Below are 20,326 nucleotides of genomic sequence, written 5' to 3' on the forward strand. Positions count from 1 at the left end.
TACATTCCTATGCTGTCCAATCTCTCTTAACCACTTACCAGTCCAATTATTTAAATATAGGATAACCAAAAACTGCATCCTTTTTTTTTTTTTTTGCAGAACTGGGAATTGAACTCAGGCCCTTGCGCTTGCCCAGGAAGTGCTTATTCCACTGAGCCATCTCCCTGGCCCCCTTTTTGTTAATTTTTATAAGATAATAGGAAATATAAAAACGACAGTTTTATCAAATCTATTCAATACAAGAATTAACTGGTTGAAATGACACCTGCCTGAGCGACACTTGGAGAGTCAGTAGGTAAACAAAGCGCTGTCCAAGTGACAATCTGGGTAAACCATTAAGGGGTCAATCCAGTAAATTACAGACCTTTGATATTCCTGAGACACTTTTGGTTCCTTTGCGTTTTGCTCCAGATGCTTCCTTATTAATTCTTGTGTTCGAGCTTTTACTTCCTTCTCTATTGCTGCTTTTCTAAATTGGTTGAAGAGCTCATCTGAAGATTTCAGTATGTTTGATGTTTTCACTGGTTTGCCTAGACTTTTCCAAGAATCTGCATTCTTAATCTTTATATCCTAAAAGAAATATATGATTCAGTTCGCAGTCTGTGTCAGCCAAGTTTTAGAAGGAAGACAGTATCTCTTGATCCAGTAATAGATCAGATTAAGAGTTGAAAGGAATTAATGGACCTTTACTAAATGTTACTAAGTCAGGAGCAAAATGAAAACAGAGTAAGAACTCAAGTATTCCTCTAAGAAAACTGAAAGCCGCATGGCCACCAATTATTTCAATGTAAGACACACATTAACAGATGCTGATAGTGAGGGGTCAAAGGTAGGAGATGAGGTCAACAGAAACAGTATGTGAGATGAAGTCAGCTTTGTTTACATCCAGAAATAAAACCAAATGCCAAATAAAACCAATGACAAAGACAACTGAAAAAAAAAAAAAGAAACAGTGTGTGAGAACATTTTTGTGAAGTAACAAACTATACATTCCTATTTCCTCTTAAGCATTGTCCCAGCATTTCAGTTCCCACTGTATGGTAGGCAATGGGAATAAAATTAAGTAGATGTGTCATGTTCACCCGCAGCCTGAGCTTTGACGGTATGGCATGCACAGTACTTGGTGTTCTACTGCTTATTTCTGCTGTAATCCCTGTTCTTTTGAAAATGTCTTAATTTTTTCAAACTCTATTCTGGACAAAGTTTACTAGGATATATATATATATATATATATATTTATCCTATATATATATTTAGGAAAAAATATTTGATTGAAGGAACTCTATAGCACTTATTCCTTCTGACCTACAGGGGCTAGACAATACTCTGACAGTTAAAATCAAACCCAGTAAAATAGAAAATTAATGGTGGTTTCAGAAAAGGGATCTTTAATCCATACTTAGCAATAACACAGTTCTTGAATGACAGCCACCAGTAGAGCACTATGTAAGAAATCAAAGTACTACATGCAAAAGCCAAATCATTATGTTTTGTGCAGTAAAATATTGCTTTTTTTTTTTTTTGTGGAACCGGGGATTGAACTCAGGCCCTTGTGCTTGCCAGGGAAGCGCTTATTCTACTGAACTATCTCCCCAGCCCCTAAATATTGCATTTTATATGTGTGGCCAAACAATAACCTCAAATATGAAGGCTGAGATCTGTCTTCTGAAACTTGCAAGGAAAAAGAGAAAGAGAGGGAAGAGGTAAAGGGTACAGGAGAGAGGGAGAGGAGGAGGGAAGAAGAAAGGGAAGGAAAAGAGGGAGAAAAACAGGCACAGGGAGAAGGTGAATAAGGTAGTGGAGGAGAGGCAAGATTAGAAAGAGAAATGTAAATATCTCCTTCATAGTTCCTGGTAATTAAACTTAAACGCCTACAATAGTATCTGGCACATTTAGTACCCTAGACATCTGGAATATTTGTTTAAAGAATAACAATGTGTGGCTTGAAGATTAAATAAGACCCCATTAGGAAATCCCCTACACTCAACTTCAACAGGTGGTTTTACATTCTGCTTTAAAATAAATTGGGGGATGTAGATTCAATGGTACAGCATGCGCTAGGCTCTGGATTCGAAAGTGGACACACACACATACAGAGAGAGACAGAGAGAGACAGAGAAACAGAGACAGAGAGGGGGGAGGGAGGGAGAAAGAGAAGGAGGAGGAAAAGGAAACGAACGAATATTAATATTACAGAATCAGCATTGAAACATAAACACGAGACCATGGTAGGGAATACTAATTTTTTAAAATTGCATAAACAAAAATGAGGACTAGAATCCCCAAAACATCTCTTGTCTGAGTCATAATTCTAAATCCCTTCAACATTTATGAGAGGAAAAATGCCATTACTTTTACCTTCTGCACAGGAGCTTGATGTTCACCCTCTCCCAGCACCGTGCCACCGTCGCCAGCCGGCTGCACTGCAGTTGGGCCATTCGGAAGCTGTTTGGAATCATCTAGAAGAGCAAGTTTTTAGAATGGTGTAATTAAATACTTCATCTTACTTATCCAGAATTTGATTTTTTTTTTTTCCCTTTCAGTTAAGACACTATGAAAATAAAAGAACAGTTGATGTATCTTAGCTTTGGAGTATTCTTGGTTGGGTGTTCGTTATACTCTAGATATGTCTCACTTGAAAGTGATCTCTTGTTTTCTTTTTTAAAAAAATGTATTTGGTACAGGTTCTACAGGGTCTCACTACACAGACTGGACTCGTAATGATCCTCCTGATTTCAGCCCCCTAAGTGCTGGACTTACAAGCATGCACCACCATGCCGTCTCGGTCTCCATCTCTGCATGCCCTGAGGGGGCAGGGCCAGCAGAGCACATCTGGGATCAAATGCAGGTCCCTGTGTCCGCCTAAGAAGGCACTGTCTGTTCTTGTTTTGATCAGCATCAAGTATAGCTGATGGGTGTTATGGGTGACCTGTCAAAACTCATTTTATCTGTTTCCATGTCATAGTTCCCTTGAATTTGTAGACTGTCTTCAGCTCCAGAGGTGGGTTTTGATTAGGCCAACCCAATCACAACAACTCTACCCGACCCGCAGTAACTTCAGAAACAATGGGCCACTGCAGGGCTACCTGGGTTGCCAATTTGAGAATAATCAGAACACAAAGAAGGTAAGAACTAAAATGGCACCCACATAGCAGGATAGGATACAACTGTGCTTCTCTGAGGCCAAGCAAACAAACTATGAAATCCTGATAATACTTGTATTTTTCTTTTGGGTGAATGGGAGATGTTGCAGACTGAACCCAGTGGCTTGTGAATAATCTCATTAACTTCTAGGTTTTTCTGACAAAACTTCATTTACTATTATAAGTAAATAGTTTGGGAAACTTAGAATAGTAAATTTCATTTACTATTATAAGTAAAAGTTTAGGAATAGTTTGAACTATGATCAAACCATGCATAAATGAGTGACCTATCTTTGGACCATTGGCAGTGTATGAAAGCAAATTCCTTATTATTTCAGTTTGGGCTGAGTTTTCTGTCATTTCTCTCTTGTGCAACCAGTAACATCCTGTTGCATGAGAATTGATAAATTCTGTTTAAATTTTTATTTTTCTTTTCTATAGTCTAATCAGTGGCAAAGGTACAGAGAGAACAAATCAAAACTAAGTTGCTATCTTTGTTAACCAACTCAAGCTCACAAAAGCCAAGCCATCTGTGTCCTATAGGAACTCGTACTGAAGCTTCTACCACCACCCAGTCCCTCGACCATTCTCTGACTAAATTACACTCCTTCAAGTTAAGCCTGGAGAAGAGGGTAAGAAACATCAAGGGTGGAGTGAGCAAAGGGAGAACCACACTGTCAAGGGAGGCACAGATGGAAGAACACTGAGGAGTGGGGCGGATGGCATGTGCTGGGGGTGCGTTAAGAACATGACTACTTCCCTTGGAGTCAGATGTTATTAGGAAGTAGAAAATGTACATGGCAAGTGAAGGAAATTGTAAAATGAGTGTCAGTTTGCTGATACTGAGTTGATAAGTGGTTAACAGTGCCATTGCCATGAACTAAAAAGAGTAAAATCTGAAGATTGAAAGGGGGCATTTCCAGTTTTTACATGCCTACATTTTCAATTTTCATATGCTATTTAAAGATACTAGATTTGTAAAAGCATGCCTGTGCATAGATACATTTGAGTTGTAAAAACAAGAACAAAAATCACACACATTAAGATTACAAAGAAAGGCTTCCCAATCTTCCGCACATGGTGCTATGTAAAAAAAAGGACGAAGGCTTGGCACGCCTGGGTGCACAGCAAGGCTAGTCCCAGCACATTGTTATGAGCACTGAAGAGAACACCAGCTCTGTAAGCCTGTGTTTTAGAAGCTCTGGAGTAGAAGAAAAAGCTAAATTTAAGGTTACAGATGGAACTTAGAATATTACCAACATCTAAAGGTAGTCAGATAAAAATATTCAGAAAGCGGATGATTGAGAAAATAGCGACCCAGATGTCTAGAACTCTACCAAGGGACCACCTCTCTGAGAAAAACATCTACATGATTCCCCGATATCTCAAAACACTAAAATGCCATCTTTCTTCAGGAGCCTGTTCTTCCCTTCTCCAGCTCTGTTATCCTGGACCAGTATCCAGCCAGCGTCCTGTGCATCACCAGGGCTCTCTGTTCCTTCCATTGTTATTAACCTAGTATATTTTCCTCACTTGTAACACTCCTTATTTTATCCTTGTAATTATTTTCAGCTCTCTTCTTTTTCTATCCTTTCCTTCAGATTTTCCCCTATAACTGCAACAGCTCAACTGATTGCCACTTGTGGTCTCTGGGACTCACTTCCTCAATAAGCCTCCATAATCCTGGAAGATTAGTTACCTTAAAGCGCACCCTCTTTTAACAACACATGGATACTGTATGGTTCTGCAGACCTTCACCCAAAGACCTTCACCGGTTTTCCACTACCCAGAGAAGTAAAATTCCAAGATTCTAAGTTCTTTATGATCTGTACGTGATCTTGCTTTCCACATTTATCTCCCCATATTCCCATTTATCCAACCAACATTTTATTTTTTTTAAGATTTATTTATTTATTTGGTACAGGGTCTCACTATGCAGCTCCAACTCCTAATGATCCTCCTGTCTCAGCCTCCCCAGTGCTGGGATTACAGGCGTGTGCCACTATATCCAGTCTCAGTGGCTGGCACAGCATGCACTGGGTTTCAGGGTCTACATGGCATGCAGTACCGGGGATCGAACCCAGGTCCTTACACTTGTCAGGCAGGTGCTTAAACTGCTGAGCTATCTCCCTGGCCTCCACCAACATTTTAGTCATACTGAATTTTTAGTTGCCTAAATATGTTCACCTACATTCAATTCTGTAACATGTGCATCTGCCAGAGAGAGCTTGTAATTCTACTTTCTTGGTCCTCTTAAATTTCACTTTTATTTAAGGCATTGTTTTTACTTTAAATAAGGTGGTAGCTTCTATTGGTGGGCAAACAGCTGAATTTACTGTTTCATCATGTGAATTCAAGTTGACATTTTTAATTAGAAGAATAAAGGACAAGCTATAAAGATTGGGGCCAGGGAGATGGCTCAGTGGAATAAGCGCTTCCCTGGCAAGCGCAAGGGCCTGAGTTCAATCCCCGGTTCCACCAAAAAAAAAAAAAAAAAGGTAAGATCATAAATCTTTTGTGACTAAAAACTTTATTTTATTTTACTGAGAAACAAATAGCAACGAGACAGTTTCACAGCTGATGAATAGGACAGTTTTGATAGTCAATACACTGTACATTGTTATCTTCTTAGTGGTTATCCATAGTACAAGAAGCAGACAGGATATCCTGTCCAAACACCATTAGTACAAATCTTTCTTCTCATTGAATTTAGCGAAAGTAGCTGTATATCTATCCTAACTATTCTGTGTATATACACATACAAAATGGTCCTTCCTTTGTATCCCCTTTTTTTGTTTTGTGACTAAAAACTTCACAAGGAAAAAAATGAGACATCTAAGGCAAAGGAATGAAGAAAATTTTGTCAAACTATTTTTCCAATAAGAAAACTTCAGCATAAAAATTTAGCACTAAAATTATTTAAACCTAAAGTAAGATTTAAAAATTATTTCCATTGAGAATAAACTACAGAAAAGTAAATGTCCATATATATTTTATAGTTTATATTTACTTGCAATCCCTTAGGCATATCGCCACCTACAGTTGGTAAATATTACAGTAGAATGAGCAGCCAATTATAGTATCATCCAAGCTTCCTTTACAGCATGGTATACAGTAGTCCCTCGCTATTTCGTGGTTCTACATTCATGAACTCATTGTTTGTGGGTTTTCAAAAAATATTAATCTAAATTATTTACAGTGGATTTTTCACTATATTGTGGGATTTTGCAGTATCATATAGTATCCATGTGATACTATTTGTTAAAATTATGTAGGCTTACAAGTTTAGAAAATGGTTAAGACGTGGGGCCCGGGGAAATTGCTCAGAGGAATAAGCACTTCCCTGGCAAGCGCAAGGGCCTGAGTTCAATCCCTGGTTCCGCAAAAAAAACAAACAAACAAGAAAATGGTTAAAACCATTAGAAGTGTTAAAAGTGTGGGAAGGGTTTATAAAGCCTTCAAATATAAATATACATAAATACTAAAATAAATATAACATCACTACTCCGTTGATTTGCACTCTTGGGAGGTGTCTGGAACCTGACCTCCCCCATCAGGGAGGGACCGCTGTGCCACTGACAGGCATCACAGAAGCGCAAGCACAATGAGGTGATACAACAGTCTAATCCTTACTGAAGAGTCATAAAATCCTGTTTCTTCCTAGATAGTGTGTTTTCTTAAAGCAAATAAAAACATCTTACACTAACATTGTTTTCATTGTTTCTATTCCTTTTCAAGGTTACATCTATTTATCATTCTCCTATAAACATATTCTAGCGAAAACAATTTTCACTACTGCTTTTTTCTCACTAACTTTTAAACATATTCAATGTTCACCAATTGTATTTATAATTTAAATATTTATAAATACAAAAAGAGCTGTGGATGTAGCTAAATATGATCCTCAGTACTAGAAGAAAAACAAAAACTTTTGTGAAAGCAAACCTTCTCATATTGCAAATTTTAATCCTTTTCACTTTTCTTTACCCAACCCGAATGCTCTGCAGTATGTAATATTTTTATATTATACCATTTCCCTTTTTCTCCTACTTTTTGAGTATCTCATTTTTAGTTTGAGACAAGGCCTTACTCTGTTACCTAGGATGGCCTTACAATCCTCCTGTCTCTGCCTCTGCCTCCAGAGTAGCTGGGATTATTGGCTCATATCACTGCACCCAGTTTACTTTTTTTGTAGTGACAGTGTTAAACCCAAGCACCCTACCTGTGAGCTACATGCCTGGCCCTTCTTCAATTTACTAATTTCTTCTAATTTACTGAGGCATTGTAAATTTCCTAGCATGTTGTCCCCAGCCTTTTCCTAATCTGAACATTTTTCTAGTGTTTTCATGGCCTCAAGTAGTTATTATCTATTGGCAATTCTTAAATTAAATTTCCTGTCTTTCCCTGTTAGCTCCAGAAACCCATTTTCATTTTTGTATTTTCAGTTAAATATTCTTCAGCCACTCATAAATGTCCCAAATGAACTCTGCCTTTTATTTTCCCAACTATTAGACAATTTCTTGATAGGCCTCTTATTCTGTTAATTCTCACAAAAATTATCTGTTTGCTAGATGTGGCCCTGTACACGTGTAACTGCAGAACTCTGGGAGATTGAGGCAAGAGGATAATAAATTCAAGCCCAGTGCACCATTTAGTAAGCCTGTCTCAAAGTAACAAAAACAGAAAATAAAAAAGGCCTTTGAATGGAGTTCAGTGAGAAAGTACTAGGTTCAATCCTCAGTATGGGGACCGGAAGGGAATCTTTCCTAATCCCCAGGCTTTCTTGGCTCCTGTATTTGGTTTGGCTGTAATAATTTATTTCCTAGACAACAGCATTCAGTGACCTTATTTGGTTTTAATTATGTCAGTGTATCCTTATTTTCGTCCAGCCTCTAGAAAGCAGATGGCAAGCTCATCCTAATAAATTCCTTCTGTTCATTCTGTGGTGCTGTGGACTGAACCTGGGTCCTCATGTTGTACCCCTAAAATCTTGATATTTTCATGTTCCTGTTCCAAGCTTGGTGTTGCATACAATTGTAATAAATTACTCAACTTTAGTACTGCTTACTCAGAACTACCATATATGCATACCCTTCTATGAAGTACATCAAAATTTTATTACTGTAAAAAGATGGACATAAGCATTTTATACTTTGGAGTTTTGTTTCTTTACTCTGGAATGACCTCCAGGATGGCCATAAGACATTTTCTTTCTTTCTTTCTTTCTTTCTTTCTTTCTTTCTTTCTTTCTTTCTTTCTTTTTTTTTTTTTTTCTTTTCTCTTTTTTCTTTTCTGTACCTAGGACAGGATCTACAGGGTGTACAAGGTCTTACTACTAGCTTGGACTCATAGTGATCTGCCTATTTACAGCCTCCCAAGTGCTAGGATTATAGGCGGGCGCCATGTCCAGTCTCAATCGCAGTCTCGGCACAACCCCGGGGGTGGGGCTGGCACAGCACACCAGGAATCCAACCCCGGGCACTGCACTCTGCCTAAGCAGGCACTTTAGTCCGCCGAGCTATCAGGCTGGCCTGGCCGTAAGACATTTTCTCTCATACCATACTTTTCTGACTCAGTGATGTTTCAGAAGCATTTCCCAAGTCTGCTAAGAACTTGGCTGTGTATACTTGGGTAGGAGTAGGCTTTTTTATATAGTCCATGTGCCAATGTATATAATATACATGAAAATAAACTGAGTGTAAATTATACTGGGAGGATATTCTTTCTTTAATTTTTTCCTTTCTTTTAAATAGAATGAGTGCCAGGGAAGGGGAGATAGCTCAGTAGAGTAAGCGCCTGCCTGAGTTTAAGTGCAAGGTCCTGAGTTCAGTCCCTGGTACCACAAAAAAAGAACAACACCAAAAAAATAAATAAATACAAAAATAAAAAATAAATGGAATGAGTGCCTACAACAGTGAATGCACATATTTTACAGCTTTCAATGATGACAAACAGCTAGCTGCAGCATGTATCATATAGGTTTGTCAACACTGGCCTACGGTATCGAGCAATGGAGTTCTAATAATATGCTTTATGATTACAACGTGGGGTTTACTAGTTAGAATTTTCAGTGTTTCTGAGATAGGCAACATTTATGATGGCCGTAGCGTTCTTAAATATAGGTTTAGAAATTTCTTAGTCACAGTTATTCATCAACTTCTTACCTGAAGGAGGCTGTATCTGTAAAGGTTCACTGTTTTCCAGAGTCTGTACACATTCTAACTCTTGATTGAATGCTAACTTGTGGTGATTCGGTGCGGTCTGGTGAACCGGGGAAGTGTTAGAAGAGGGCTTGTCTTGCACAGAAGACTGTATCTGGCAGGACAAAGTTAAAGTTATCTTTCAGAGTTTTAATCAATAGAATAGTCTTTCTCCTCTGATGAATAAGGGAACTGGAGTGACTGAGTAGACAGGACAAATCAGTGAATAACATCTGTGCAAGACAAAACCTCTGCTAGTCTCAATAAAGCAAGTGCCATGGGAAGGTTTATCCCAATAACAAGGACCCCAGGCTCAAAGGTACAAGTCAAATGTGTAGGATTAAATCGGTGAATAATCACTATGAAATACACAAATATATGTCTTCATTCATAAACATATGAGTAATATACTCTCCTTTATTATAAATGGCTATTTTATCCCTCAATGAGTCAAACTGAAAAAAAAAACAACAAAGAACTCTGGCCAAAACAGTTCATAAAGTGGCATTTTATATGCTAACTAGAGAATGCTTATAGAGCTACTTCATAACTTGATGTAATGTTCTGATTCTACTAATTCCTACTGCGAGATGGATCATCTCATTTTAGAAAGAACTCCTTGAGAGCACATCCTGCCTACCATGTGAAATATCCCAGCACTTCACCGGAGTGTGCAAAGCTCTACTTTATCCCTCAAGGTCTCACATCCTTTATAAATACCCTAAGATGTCACAGAACACACTGCTAGGCCTTGTTTGCCTCTCGTCAGGCTTTTACTTTTGTTTTAGAAATCTCCAATCTGTATAGAAATAGACTAATCATTTAAGCATTATGTCCTTGGTGAAAGTAGTCTACATTATGTTTCTTAATTATAATTATGAATATAGATTATATTACATAATCTCCTGTGATTACTTTCCTTTTGACAACTTAGAATTCTTCATGGTTGTTATTTATTGTTGTATTTCCCAAACCTAGCTAGATGTTACATACATTTACTGTAATTCTGTATTTCAGATGGACACATAGGCTAAAACTTTGATATGAAGGTAACAACTTGAACTAGCACAAAAATTATTTCTTTTCCTCTTAACTATTAAACATACTAAAACTGATAGCTGGCATTTATAAACTTTATTTAGAGAAATCCTAACTGCCTTTTGTTTACCAGCGGTTCCTGAGAAATTCCTACTATGTACATATTACTACACATCCTACTGTGCACACACCAGGTATCTCCTCTATCCAGATTTGAATCTAAGTGGAAGGTGTTCTTCTTATCTATTTGGCTTATATAACACATCTTATTAGAAAAATAAAGCTGGTTTCTTTAATTTTTAAGAAGAAATAACTTTTTATGGAAAATAATTTTAAAGAGAGCTAATACTATACAGAATGTTTTAAATTCTTAGGAAAAGACAATTACCTTTGGATCTTCATTAGGAGGTGAATCACTGCTCTTTATTTCAGTAAGTTTAGGAGGTATTTCTGCAAAAAAAAAAGTAAATAATTATTCCAATGTTCATCAACTTAAAAAATTAAGTTGTATTTTTTTCCATATTAGAAAAATAAACAGTGATTTCAAAAGATTTTCCTTTGTACAAAGAAATACAGCCACAGTTTTTTGCCATTTGAATTAACTAAAAATTCTGAAGTGATACCCTTTTTTAAAATGTATTTGGTATAGGGTCTCACTACACAGCTCAGACTTGTAGTGATCCTCCTGTTTTCAGCCTCCCCTGTGCTGGGATTACAGGCATGCACCACCATGCCTGGTCTTGGTGGCTGGCTCAGCATGCCTGGGGGTGGGTGGGGCCAGCACAGCATGTGGTGCCAGAGATTGGTGGTGCCATGGATTGAACTATGATCCCTGCGCTTGCCCAGGCAGGCTCTTAGTCTGCTGAGCTGTCTTGCCGGCCTGATACCTGGTTTTCTTATGGGACAATGTTTCTTTATTTTTCCCATAATAGAATACATATCTACCCCCAAATTTCAACTTGCGTTATAAGCAGGCCACAAAAGGAATAATTTTATCACAGGAAAGAGCCTGAATGACAGCTTATAAAGGAACAAGTTACAAACAGATAAGGTTTCAAACAAACAATAACAATTATACTAATACTGTTCTTTACCAGCTAACCTTAAAAATAGCCATGAGGCTAATTAAAATGATTACGAATTTATTATAAAAGAAGGGGTACACTGTGGTCTAAGTGGAAACTCTTGTACTAAAAATGGAAGTCATTTGCTTTTGGTAGTAAGGTGGAGCATATAATTAATAGTGTCTGCTTCCAAGCTGTTTAGTAGTCTCAACTATACAGTAACAAATGGGCTTCACAGTACTTCTTTAGAAATATCTGTAATGCTGACACTGGCAGTAGGAGATACATAACGTCTCTCTTCACTGGGATGCAAACAGTCATCCTGCAAATGATTTGAGTGCTGTCCTCCCCAATCCTAACCCTAGGTCAATGTGGCAAAGCACCACACTGCTAGTTGTTGGCTTTCTTTTTTAAATTTTTTTTATTTTTTGTGGTACCAGGGATCAAACTCAGGACCTTGTACTTGCCAGGCAAGCACTTATTCCACTGAGCTGGCTCCCCAGCTCCGGTAGATATTGGCTTGATCCATCTCAACTCAGTTCTCATGACGAACCTGAGTTATTTTCTTTGGGATTCAGGACAATGATAATAGTTCACATCAATTACTATTCAAATTTAAAACATTCTAATAACTACCTTCTACCTCCTAAAATTCCATGTTTCCACTGGATGTATTACTATTGTTTCCTTACCTAAAATACTTGATGCTGGACAACCTTAAAATTGCTAAAAGACATGCAATGACTTGCTTTAATTTGTAGAATTTAAGTATTTAAATAACACGAACCATTTTAATGTCACTTGGCTAAATATTAGGGATTGAAAAAATAAGAAGGGAAGATCACAAGACAGATTGGAAAGTAGTTAGAGGGTGAAAGCCAGGTTGCCTTAATATTTAATGTATAAATTATAGTTTCAATCTTGAAGAAAAAACAGAATTCATTAATACGATCATATATGCAAATCTACAAATGCAATTATTCAAACATGAGGCAATACTACTTTATCTTACAATACAAACTATTAAGAACTATCAATACAACTTAAAATACAAACTTTTAATAACCACAGTAATGTTCTGCTAAAAAATTCAAGAACACTTTTTATTTCTGAGATATAAAATGAAAACTCAGAATAATTGTAAAAGCACTTTCAAATTTGAAGACACTCCAGGCATAGTGTTGCATGCCTGTAATCCTAGCATTTAGGAGGCTGAGACAGGAGGATAGTTTGAGTTTGAGGCCAGCCTGGAATATATAGCAATACCCTATCTCTAAAAACAAAAATTAAAAAAATAAATAAGCTTTCATTTTAAAACTGGGCACGGTAGGGCTGACCATATAGCTCAGGGGATTAAAGCACCTGCTGAGGCAGACTCAGAGGTCCAGGTGGAGGGGTGGGGGAGTAGGGGGTGGGAGGATGGGGGTGGTTTGATCCCAGGGCACATTGAGACAGTGATTGACACTGGGCGTGCTGGTGCATGCCTGTAATCCCAGCCCTTGGGAGGCCGTAAGCAGGAGGATCACTACAAGTCCAATCTACATAGTGAAACCCTGTAGACTCTGTACTAAATACATTAAAAAGAAAAATAAAACTGGGCACTGTGATATATGCCCAGTCTCAGCATTTAGGAGAGCTAAGGCAAAAGGACGCCAAATTTGAGCCTAGCCCAGGCAATTCATGAATTTAGTGGTATTTTCTCTCAAAATAAAAAATAAAGGGCTGCAGATGTATCTCAGTGCAAAGGCCCTGCCTTTAATTCCCAATATCACAGAAGCACACACCGACACATACCAGCTTTCATTTTAAACTATGTCAAGACACTTTTTCGAAATTTTCTCATTTTTATTTAAGATATTTGAGAGTGATTAATCGGTAAAATATAATTAAATTTTCTATTTATTGGACAACAACAGAACCATTTATTTCCGAATAGGGGACACATTCTATAGTATAGTAACCATTTGCATATGTAAAATAGTTTCAAACTCATAAGATTTGTTCAAAATACCAATCATGCAGTAAAACCGACAACCTAATTTAAATAGCTGTAGGAGTTCAGAAATACCTCCTGAAAGAGATGATAATGGTCAAAACTAGACAAAGCTGGGATGGAATACAAAGCCACTAGAAGAGAATTTATGATGCATAAGAAAACAGAATATGCTCTTTAGAAGGAATGGTATAAGACAATTAACTGCCAAATGAGTAAAGATCATTTATATGACATGTAAAGGACTCCTGTATTAGAATACCCTCCTCTACTATAAATGCAAATCACATATAAACACACTTCCAAAGCTGTGAGTCTCTCAATTAAACATTTCTCTCCTGTCACACCTGGCTACTACTGGCCTTTGCATGTAGGGGTTTAACTCATACTAAGCTGGATAATCAAGGCAAAGACACTGATTTGGGAACTTAACAGTCTTGCCTGCCAGTGGGCTATTGTCCTTGCTGCTACTTCTAGATGCTAGTGGGACCCACTTTGGTCTCTTGCTTTCAGGTGAAGAACTGTGTATCTGTAGTGGTTTCCTAGTGATCTCTGACGAAAAAGAAACCTTTGGTGAGGACTGAGATTCTGATTTGATCTTCATGGAGAAGAGTCTACTCCAGTCATTTCACTTTTTTTGTTTTCCTCCTACTGGAGTCTTCTCCTTCATCTTCACTCTCAAGAGAATTATTCTCAGGAGCTTCCCCAGCGGCATCGTCTTGCCCGGTGTCATCGGCACTGCCTTCCAAGAGCATCTTTCTCTGCCGAGTTGCAGCTTTAGACACTGCTTTTCTTTTCCCTTGATTACCACGGTATGACCTTCCTCTGTAATCTTGTCTAAATGTAAATAATCACCAGCTATATGATGAGACATTATTTTACGATTTCTACATTTTCCAAGCTTTTATCTTGAGACTTCCGCACATCATCTGTGACTGCTGGACTCCGTTCCTTCACGAATAAAGCTAGAGCAGCTTCTGAGCCTCTCTGGACAATCTTGTCATCTAAGGCCAGCCTTTTTAAAAGAGTTTTCTCTTATCGTAGGACGTCCTTGATCTGTTATTGATCATTTTGTGTTTTAACACTTTGGTGTTCTGCAGTTCTTGTTTAAAAGTACAGTAGCAGAAGCAAAATCCTCATCACTATCAGAGTCCTTGAACTGAGTAATGGATTCGCTGCTCATTTCTCACAGCCTGCATCGCCCCTTTCAAGACTGCAAATCTGCAGCTCTAGAGGTCTGTGTCTTCCAGCAGTGGTAATTTCAATTCTCACCTAAAACCAGACAGGGCAGGCTCTGCCCACTGCCACCAGCCCTCTAATTGCTATAGCCAGCCTGGGACTATGCATGTGTTCCAAGAAGCCCTGGACCACACCCCTCCCCAAGCAAGGCACACTTTTCTGTTTATGTGAAAAACTTTAACCACAGAATTTTAAAAATGATGCAATTGAGGAGATTGGTTAAAAGGCTGACTTGGGGCCGGGGAGATGACTCAGTGGAATAAGCGCTTCCCTGGCAAGCGCAAGGGCCTGAGTTCAATCCCTGGTTCTGCAAAAAAAGAAAAAAAGAAAAAGAAAAAAAAAAAAAAAAAGGCCGACTTAACACCTACTATTTATCAAAGTGTTTAGATACTCCAGAGATTTCAATCCAGAGATTTCAAATAAGCCATTTTGGAGTATAAGTCCTGAAAGCTAAATAAGAATTTAATACATATGTAAAAACTGAATATATTTATTGTATGTAATAGAAATAATTACTGAAGAATTTTAGGAGAAAATAAATATTTCCATTGGCATTAAAAAGTGATTGAAAATCATTACATGGTGATTCTGGTTCCTTTATTTTCATTTTCAATACTGGGATTGAAATAGGGCCTTTCTGCTCTTAGATTATAACTTCCTTTCTAAAATTTTGGTACTAGGTATTGAACTTGGGACCTTGTGCTTACCAGGTAGGCACTTAGGCCACAGAGCTATCTCATATTCTTTTCACTAAGTGTCTTTTAACTGGAGTTAGACAGTGGAAAAAAGAAAACTGAAAACCTAGGCCAGTGGTTCAAATATGGTGGTACCTTGAGTCCCCAGGAATATCTTTGGGACCCATTTCCCAGTTAATTCAGATTTTATTAAAAGTTTTATAGGTGATTCTAATGTGTTGTCAATGTCAAGAAGCATGATTCTAAATCAGCTGTTTATTCGAAAAGACCTACTTTGAACAGAAAATTTAAAAATTCATGAGACAGAAATGACCATTACTTGTAAGACTGAAAACTGAATATGAACCTCAATATATGGAAAGTGTTTGTCAGGCTCGGTGACAAACCTGACTTGAATTTCATCCTTCTAGTCCTTTGAACCAAGTAATTTAATTGATGAGAAACTTAATCTTACCACTGTTAGTTAAGGACCTAGGTTGCACTACTAAAAAGACTAATTGGTTCATTCCTATTTCGAAGTCACCAATAATTAAGAAAGGCTAAAAGAAATGTCATTTTAAGAACCAATAAATCTCATTCTCTGAACATTATACTACAATAAAAAAACCAAGAAGTCCAAAGAATGAAGTGACAAAATTTACTCTGGGTTAAAACAAGCCAACAAAAACTGAATTCTTGAGTTCCTTTATGTTTAACTGAATAATGACTGAAATCAAGCATACTTTAAAAATGTTACTTTGCACTAATCAAGTATTTGAGCTCTTTTTTTAAAAAAATATATTTTTTTTTTTTGTTTGTTTTTGTCTTTTCAGTACCGGGGATTGAACTCAGGACTCTGCACTTGCCAGGCAAGCACTTAATTCTACTGAGCTATTTCCCCGGTCCCCTAGTATTTGAGCTCTTAAGCAGTTTCTGGAGTTATTTTCTATAGGGATTCAATCAAAAGCACCACTACTGATGCATTGCTCCATTTGCTTGTCTTTTCTCAGGAAATTTATTGTTTGGAGGATTAAAGCTACTAGTTATACCCCTCTCGATGATACAACTCAAGGTAGACTTCAGGCTGTTGGGCATTTAGAAAATGTTTTAAGAGCTTGTGCATACTAGCACAGGTAGCAACATACCGATACACGCATTGGAAGTAAAGGCTTATCTACATCTTTGATCTGACATTTATTATTTTGACAATTATGGAAAATACTCTTGAAGGTTTCATGTGTATCTTTAATTTTCTGCACATCATTACTTGCAAATGCTGATGTCAGGATGATAATTCAAATAATAAAATCAAATTATATTGCTTCTAGGTCAGAGTTTCAGCAAAACTTCCTTTGGCAATCAGTGCTGTGCTATAAAACTAACCCATTTTTAACAAAGTAAAAATAAGCCTGTATTTTTCAGAAGTACATATATTGAAGTTTGAGAATAATGAAAGGTAGTCATTTAACGTAGGCTACCTCTAATGCTTCTTAAAACACTGTAATGTTTGTCAGGTATTACTCTTAGAACATATGGAACACCACAAACAGAATGGCATTACAGTATATTTAAAAAAAAAGCCTCCTAGTATCATAACCATAAGGAGGAGTAATTAATCCTAAGAAATTTAGAAAAGGTAATTTACAGCTCTAAGAACTAAAGTTCTAAAAGGCTTGGATTTGGTTAAGAAAACTATATCTAAGACAAGTTATTATAAGACCAAAAAAGATATATTGTAAATCAAGTAAAAATTACTAAGGATCAGTATCCATCCATCAGAAAAAAAAATGTACAGCTTTCCAAAGTGTATTCTTTTATGAAGAAATGAAATAATATTCATATCTAGCTTGAATAAATAATCAAAAACCTATTAAGTAGAGCTCTGGGAATCATGATAGTCAACTGCAAATTTTAGTGCATAAAATTATAATTAATTATAAAGGCATAAAGTCTTAATTATATTTTCAGTATGTATGTATGTATGCATATATGTATGATTGTATGTTCTGAAATAGGATCTCACCATGTAACCCCAGCCTGGCCTTGGGGCTTATACAAGTTCTATATACACAGAACTTGCTATGTAGCCCAAGCTAGCCTCAAGCTCCAGATCCTTCTGTGTCAGTCCCCCATGTGTTGAGATTACAGGTGCATGCCTGCACATTCAGATATTTATTTTTGTGATGCTGAGGATCAAACTGAAATGACTTTTTTGTGTGTATGTGGTGCTGGGAATTGAACTCATGGTCTTGTACATGCTCAGTATGAGCTCTACCACAAAGCTACACACCTTACCCAAGTTAAATAGATGTAGTAGACAAAAGCTTCTGGTTTTTCCCCTTTTTTTAATGGGGGGAAAAAGTATGTATTTACAATTAACCAACTGGACTCAGTTTAGATGATTCCAATGTTGTTGGCAACATCCAATGCATCATAGTTAGGAGCCAGTTGAATATATGCCTGCTTCTCTCCATCAGGCCTGATTAGGGGATTGACCTTGGCAACATCGATGTCATAGAGCTTCTTTATAGCTTGTATTATTTGGTGCTTATTGGCTCTGACATCCACAATGAACACAAGTGTGTTGTCCTCAATCTTTTTCATGCCTGATTCTGTGGTCGGGGGAACCTGATGATGGCATAGTGGTCAAGCTTGTTTCTCCTGGGGGTGCTCTTCCGAGGGTATTTGGGCTGCCTCTGGAGCTGCAGTGTCTTGGGATGGCAGAAGGTGGGTACCGTTCTTATCTTTTTGTGGCTGTGGATGCCTTTGAGCATGGGCTTCTTGGCCTTCAAAGCTTTTACTTTCGCTTCAGCTTTAGGAGGGGCAAGGGCTTCCTTCTTTGCCTTTGGTGCCATCTTGGTAAAAAAAAAAAAAAACAAAAAAAAAACCTTTCTTTTTTCCTTTTTGAGACAGGATTTCACTATGCAGTTCAGGCTGGCCTCAAACTCACTTTGTAGCCCAGGCAGGCCTTGAACTCACAGGGATTCTCCTGCCTCCCTCTCCTAAGTTCTGGGATTACAGGTTTGCACCACTACACCCAGCTAAAGCTGTTGCTTATATAACTAATTTTCACAAATTTTATTTTCTCACTAAAGAGCCCTATTTCCCTCATCTCTAAAACTATGACAAAACATTTATTGCCTGTTACTTAAAAGTTTCAAGGCTGGGGAGATAGCTCAGTAGAATAAGCGCCTGCCTGGCAAGCGCAGGGTCCTGATTTCAATCCCCAGAACTGCAAAAAAAAAAAAAAAAAAAAATGCTTTTGGGGCTGGTGAGATGGCTCAGTGGTCTAAAGCACCTACTTAGAACAAGCTTAGTCAAAGCCCAGGGACCACGGTTCAATCCCCCAGCACCACATGCCAGCCAGCCCGCCCCCTGGTGGGCTGAGCTGGACACACACACACACACACACACACACACACACACACACATAAATAATATTAAAAAAAAATAGATGCTTTCATTAGTTTTATAACAGGCATTATTACTGATAGACTGATGTTTATTTTCCACGATTTATAATCCTTTTCTTTATAATTTTTAGTGTTATTGACACACTAAGAATTAAGGGTATTGTAATGGGCACAACTGAAGTCAGTATTTAAGATAAACAGTTCTTTTTAAATTTACATATATTAAGCAAACGTAATTCCCATTAAGGTAGGCTTTACATTTGCAATTATGCATACACACCTTGTGTTTTCGATGAAGTACACAGACAGAATGTTCATAAAATAATTAACATTTTAGAAATAAATGACAATGCACAGTATCAGGTTAGAAGGCAAACTGACCTTAGTGTCTGTCACAAATTGTATGGTGTATATTACTTGTGTCATAGATTGAAATAGGAAAATGAGATAAAGGTACATCTCACTGGTAAGAGTTTTTTCCTGGAATGCACAGAACTGAGTTTAATATATGGAAGGAAGGGAGAAAAGAAGGGAGGGAGGGAGAAACAGGAAAAGAAAAAAAAATTACCACTTTGCTTTTATTTTAACAATATATTCCCCCCAAAATTGACAAAGATGGAACGAACTACAATATCAGTCATAAAATTCTGCTGTGTCTTAAGATCTGACTTGTGAGGATAAGTTATTTTACTAGAAAGTTAGAAAAACTTAAAATATTGTACCACTTTAAAAGTATATTGTGGGCCGGGGAGATGGCTCAGTGGAATAAGCGCTTCCCTGGCAAGCTCAAGGGCCTGAGTTCAATCCTTGGTTCCGGCAAAAAAAAAAAAAAAGTATATTGATAATTATTCCTTCAAGCAACATATTATTCTTTCAAAACCTGATAATTCATCTTAAAATTCACGTAATTTATTAAAAACCTTACTTTTCTGTTAATATTGAAAGCACTTAGTGATTAAAAAAGAATTAAATAATTCTAACAAATAGTTGCAATAACATTTTTATCCTACAAATATGAGACAAAGTGCTCTAACTTATTAGGCCACAAATGCTTTATTAAATAACAATTACTGGGCCAGGAAGATAGTTCTGTGTCATAAAAGCCTGCCTGGCAAGTACAAGGATCATGAGTTCAATCTCTGGTATAAAAAAACAAAGCCAAACCCACCCAGTTACTAATTACAATCTAAAATTCCAAATGCAAGGACTGGCCAAATAGCTCAGTGGATTAAAGTGCCTGCTTAGGCAGATGCAGGGGCTGGAGTTCGATCCCCGGGGGCATGCTGAGAATGCAATTGAGACTGGGCATGGTGACATGTGCCTGTAATCCCAGCACTTGGGAAGCTGTAAACAGGAGGATCATTACGAGTCCGATCTACGCAGTGACACCCTGTACACCCTGTTCTAAATACAAAAAAATCATAAAATTCTAAATGCAACTTAATATGTTTTTCCAGTGGGCCAGGGATATAGCTCAGCGACATACGCACCTGCCTTGCAAGCACAAGGTCGTGAGTTCAATCCCTGGTACCACAAAAAATAAAATAAAATAAAATAAAATA

General features: G+C 37.5%; 1 protein-coding gene across 1 annotated transcript in view; it reads right to left on the reverse strand.

Moving 5' to 3' along the window:
* Positions 1–20,326, reverse strand: part of Brdt (bromodomain testis associated) — a 55,020-nt gene that overhangs the window by 6,275 nt on the left and 28,419 nt on the right. The window contains exons 13-16 of the mRNA XM_023720301.1: positions 10,770–10,831; positions 9,308–9,458; positions 2,359–2,459; positions 365–570 (exon numbers count right to left, since the gene is read on the reverse strand). Of these exons, the coding sequence (XP_023576069.1) occupies positions 365–570; positions 2,359–2,459; positions 9,308–9,458; positions 10,770–10,831 (520 nt within the window). The remainder of the gene's footprint in view (positions 1–364; positions 571–2,358; positions 2,460–9,307; positions 9,459–10,769; positions 10,832–20,326) is intronic.

Source organism: Octodon degus, unplaced genomic scaffold (assembly GCF_000260255.1).
Source record: "Octodon degus isolate 3935 unplaced genomic scaffold, OctDeg1.0 scaffold00074, whole genome shotgun sequence".
Classification (NCBI taxonomy): Eukaryota; Metazoa; Chordata; class Mammalia; order Rodentia; family Octodontidae; genus Octodon; species Octodon degus.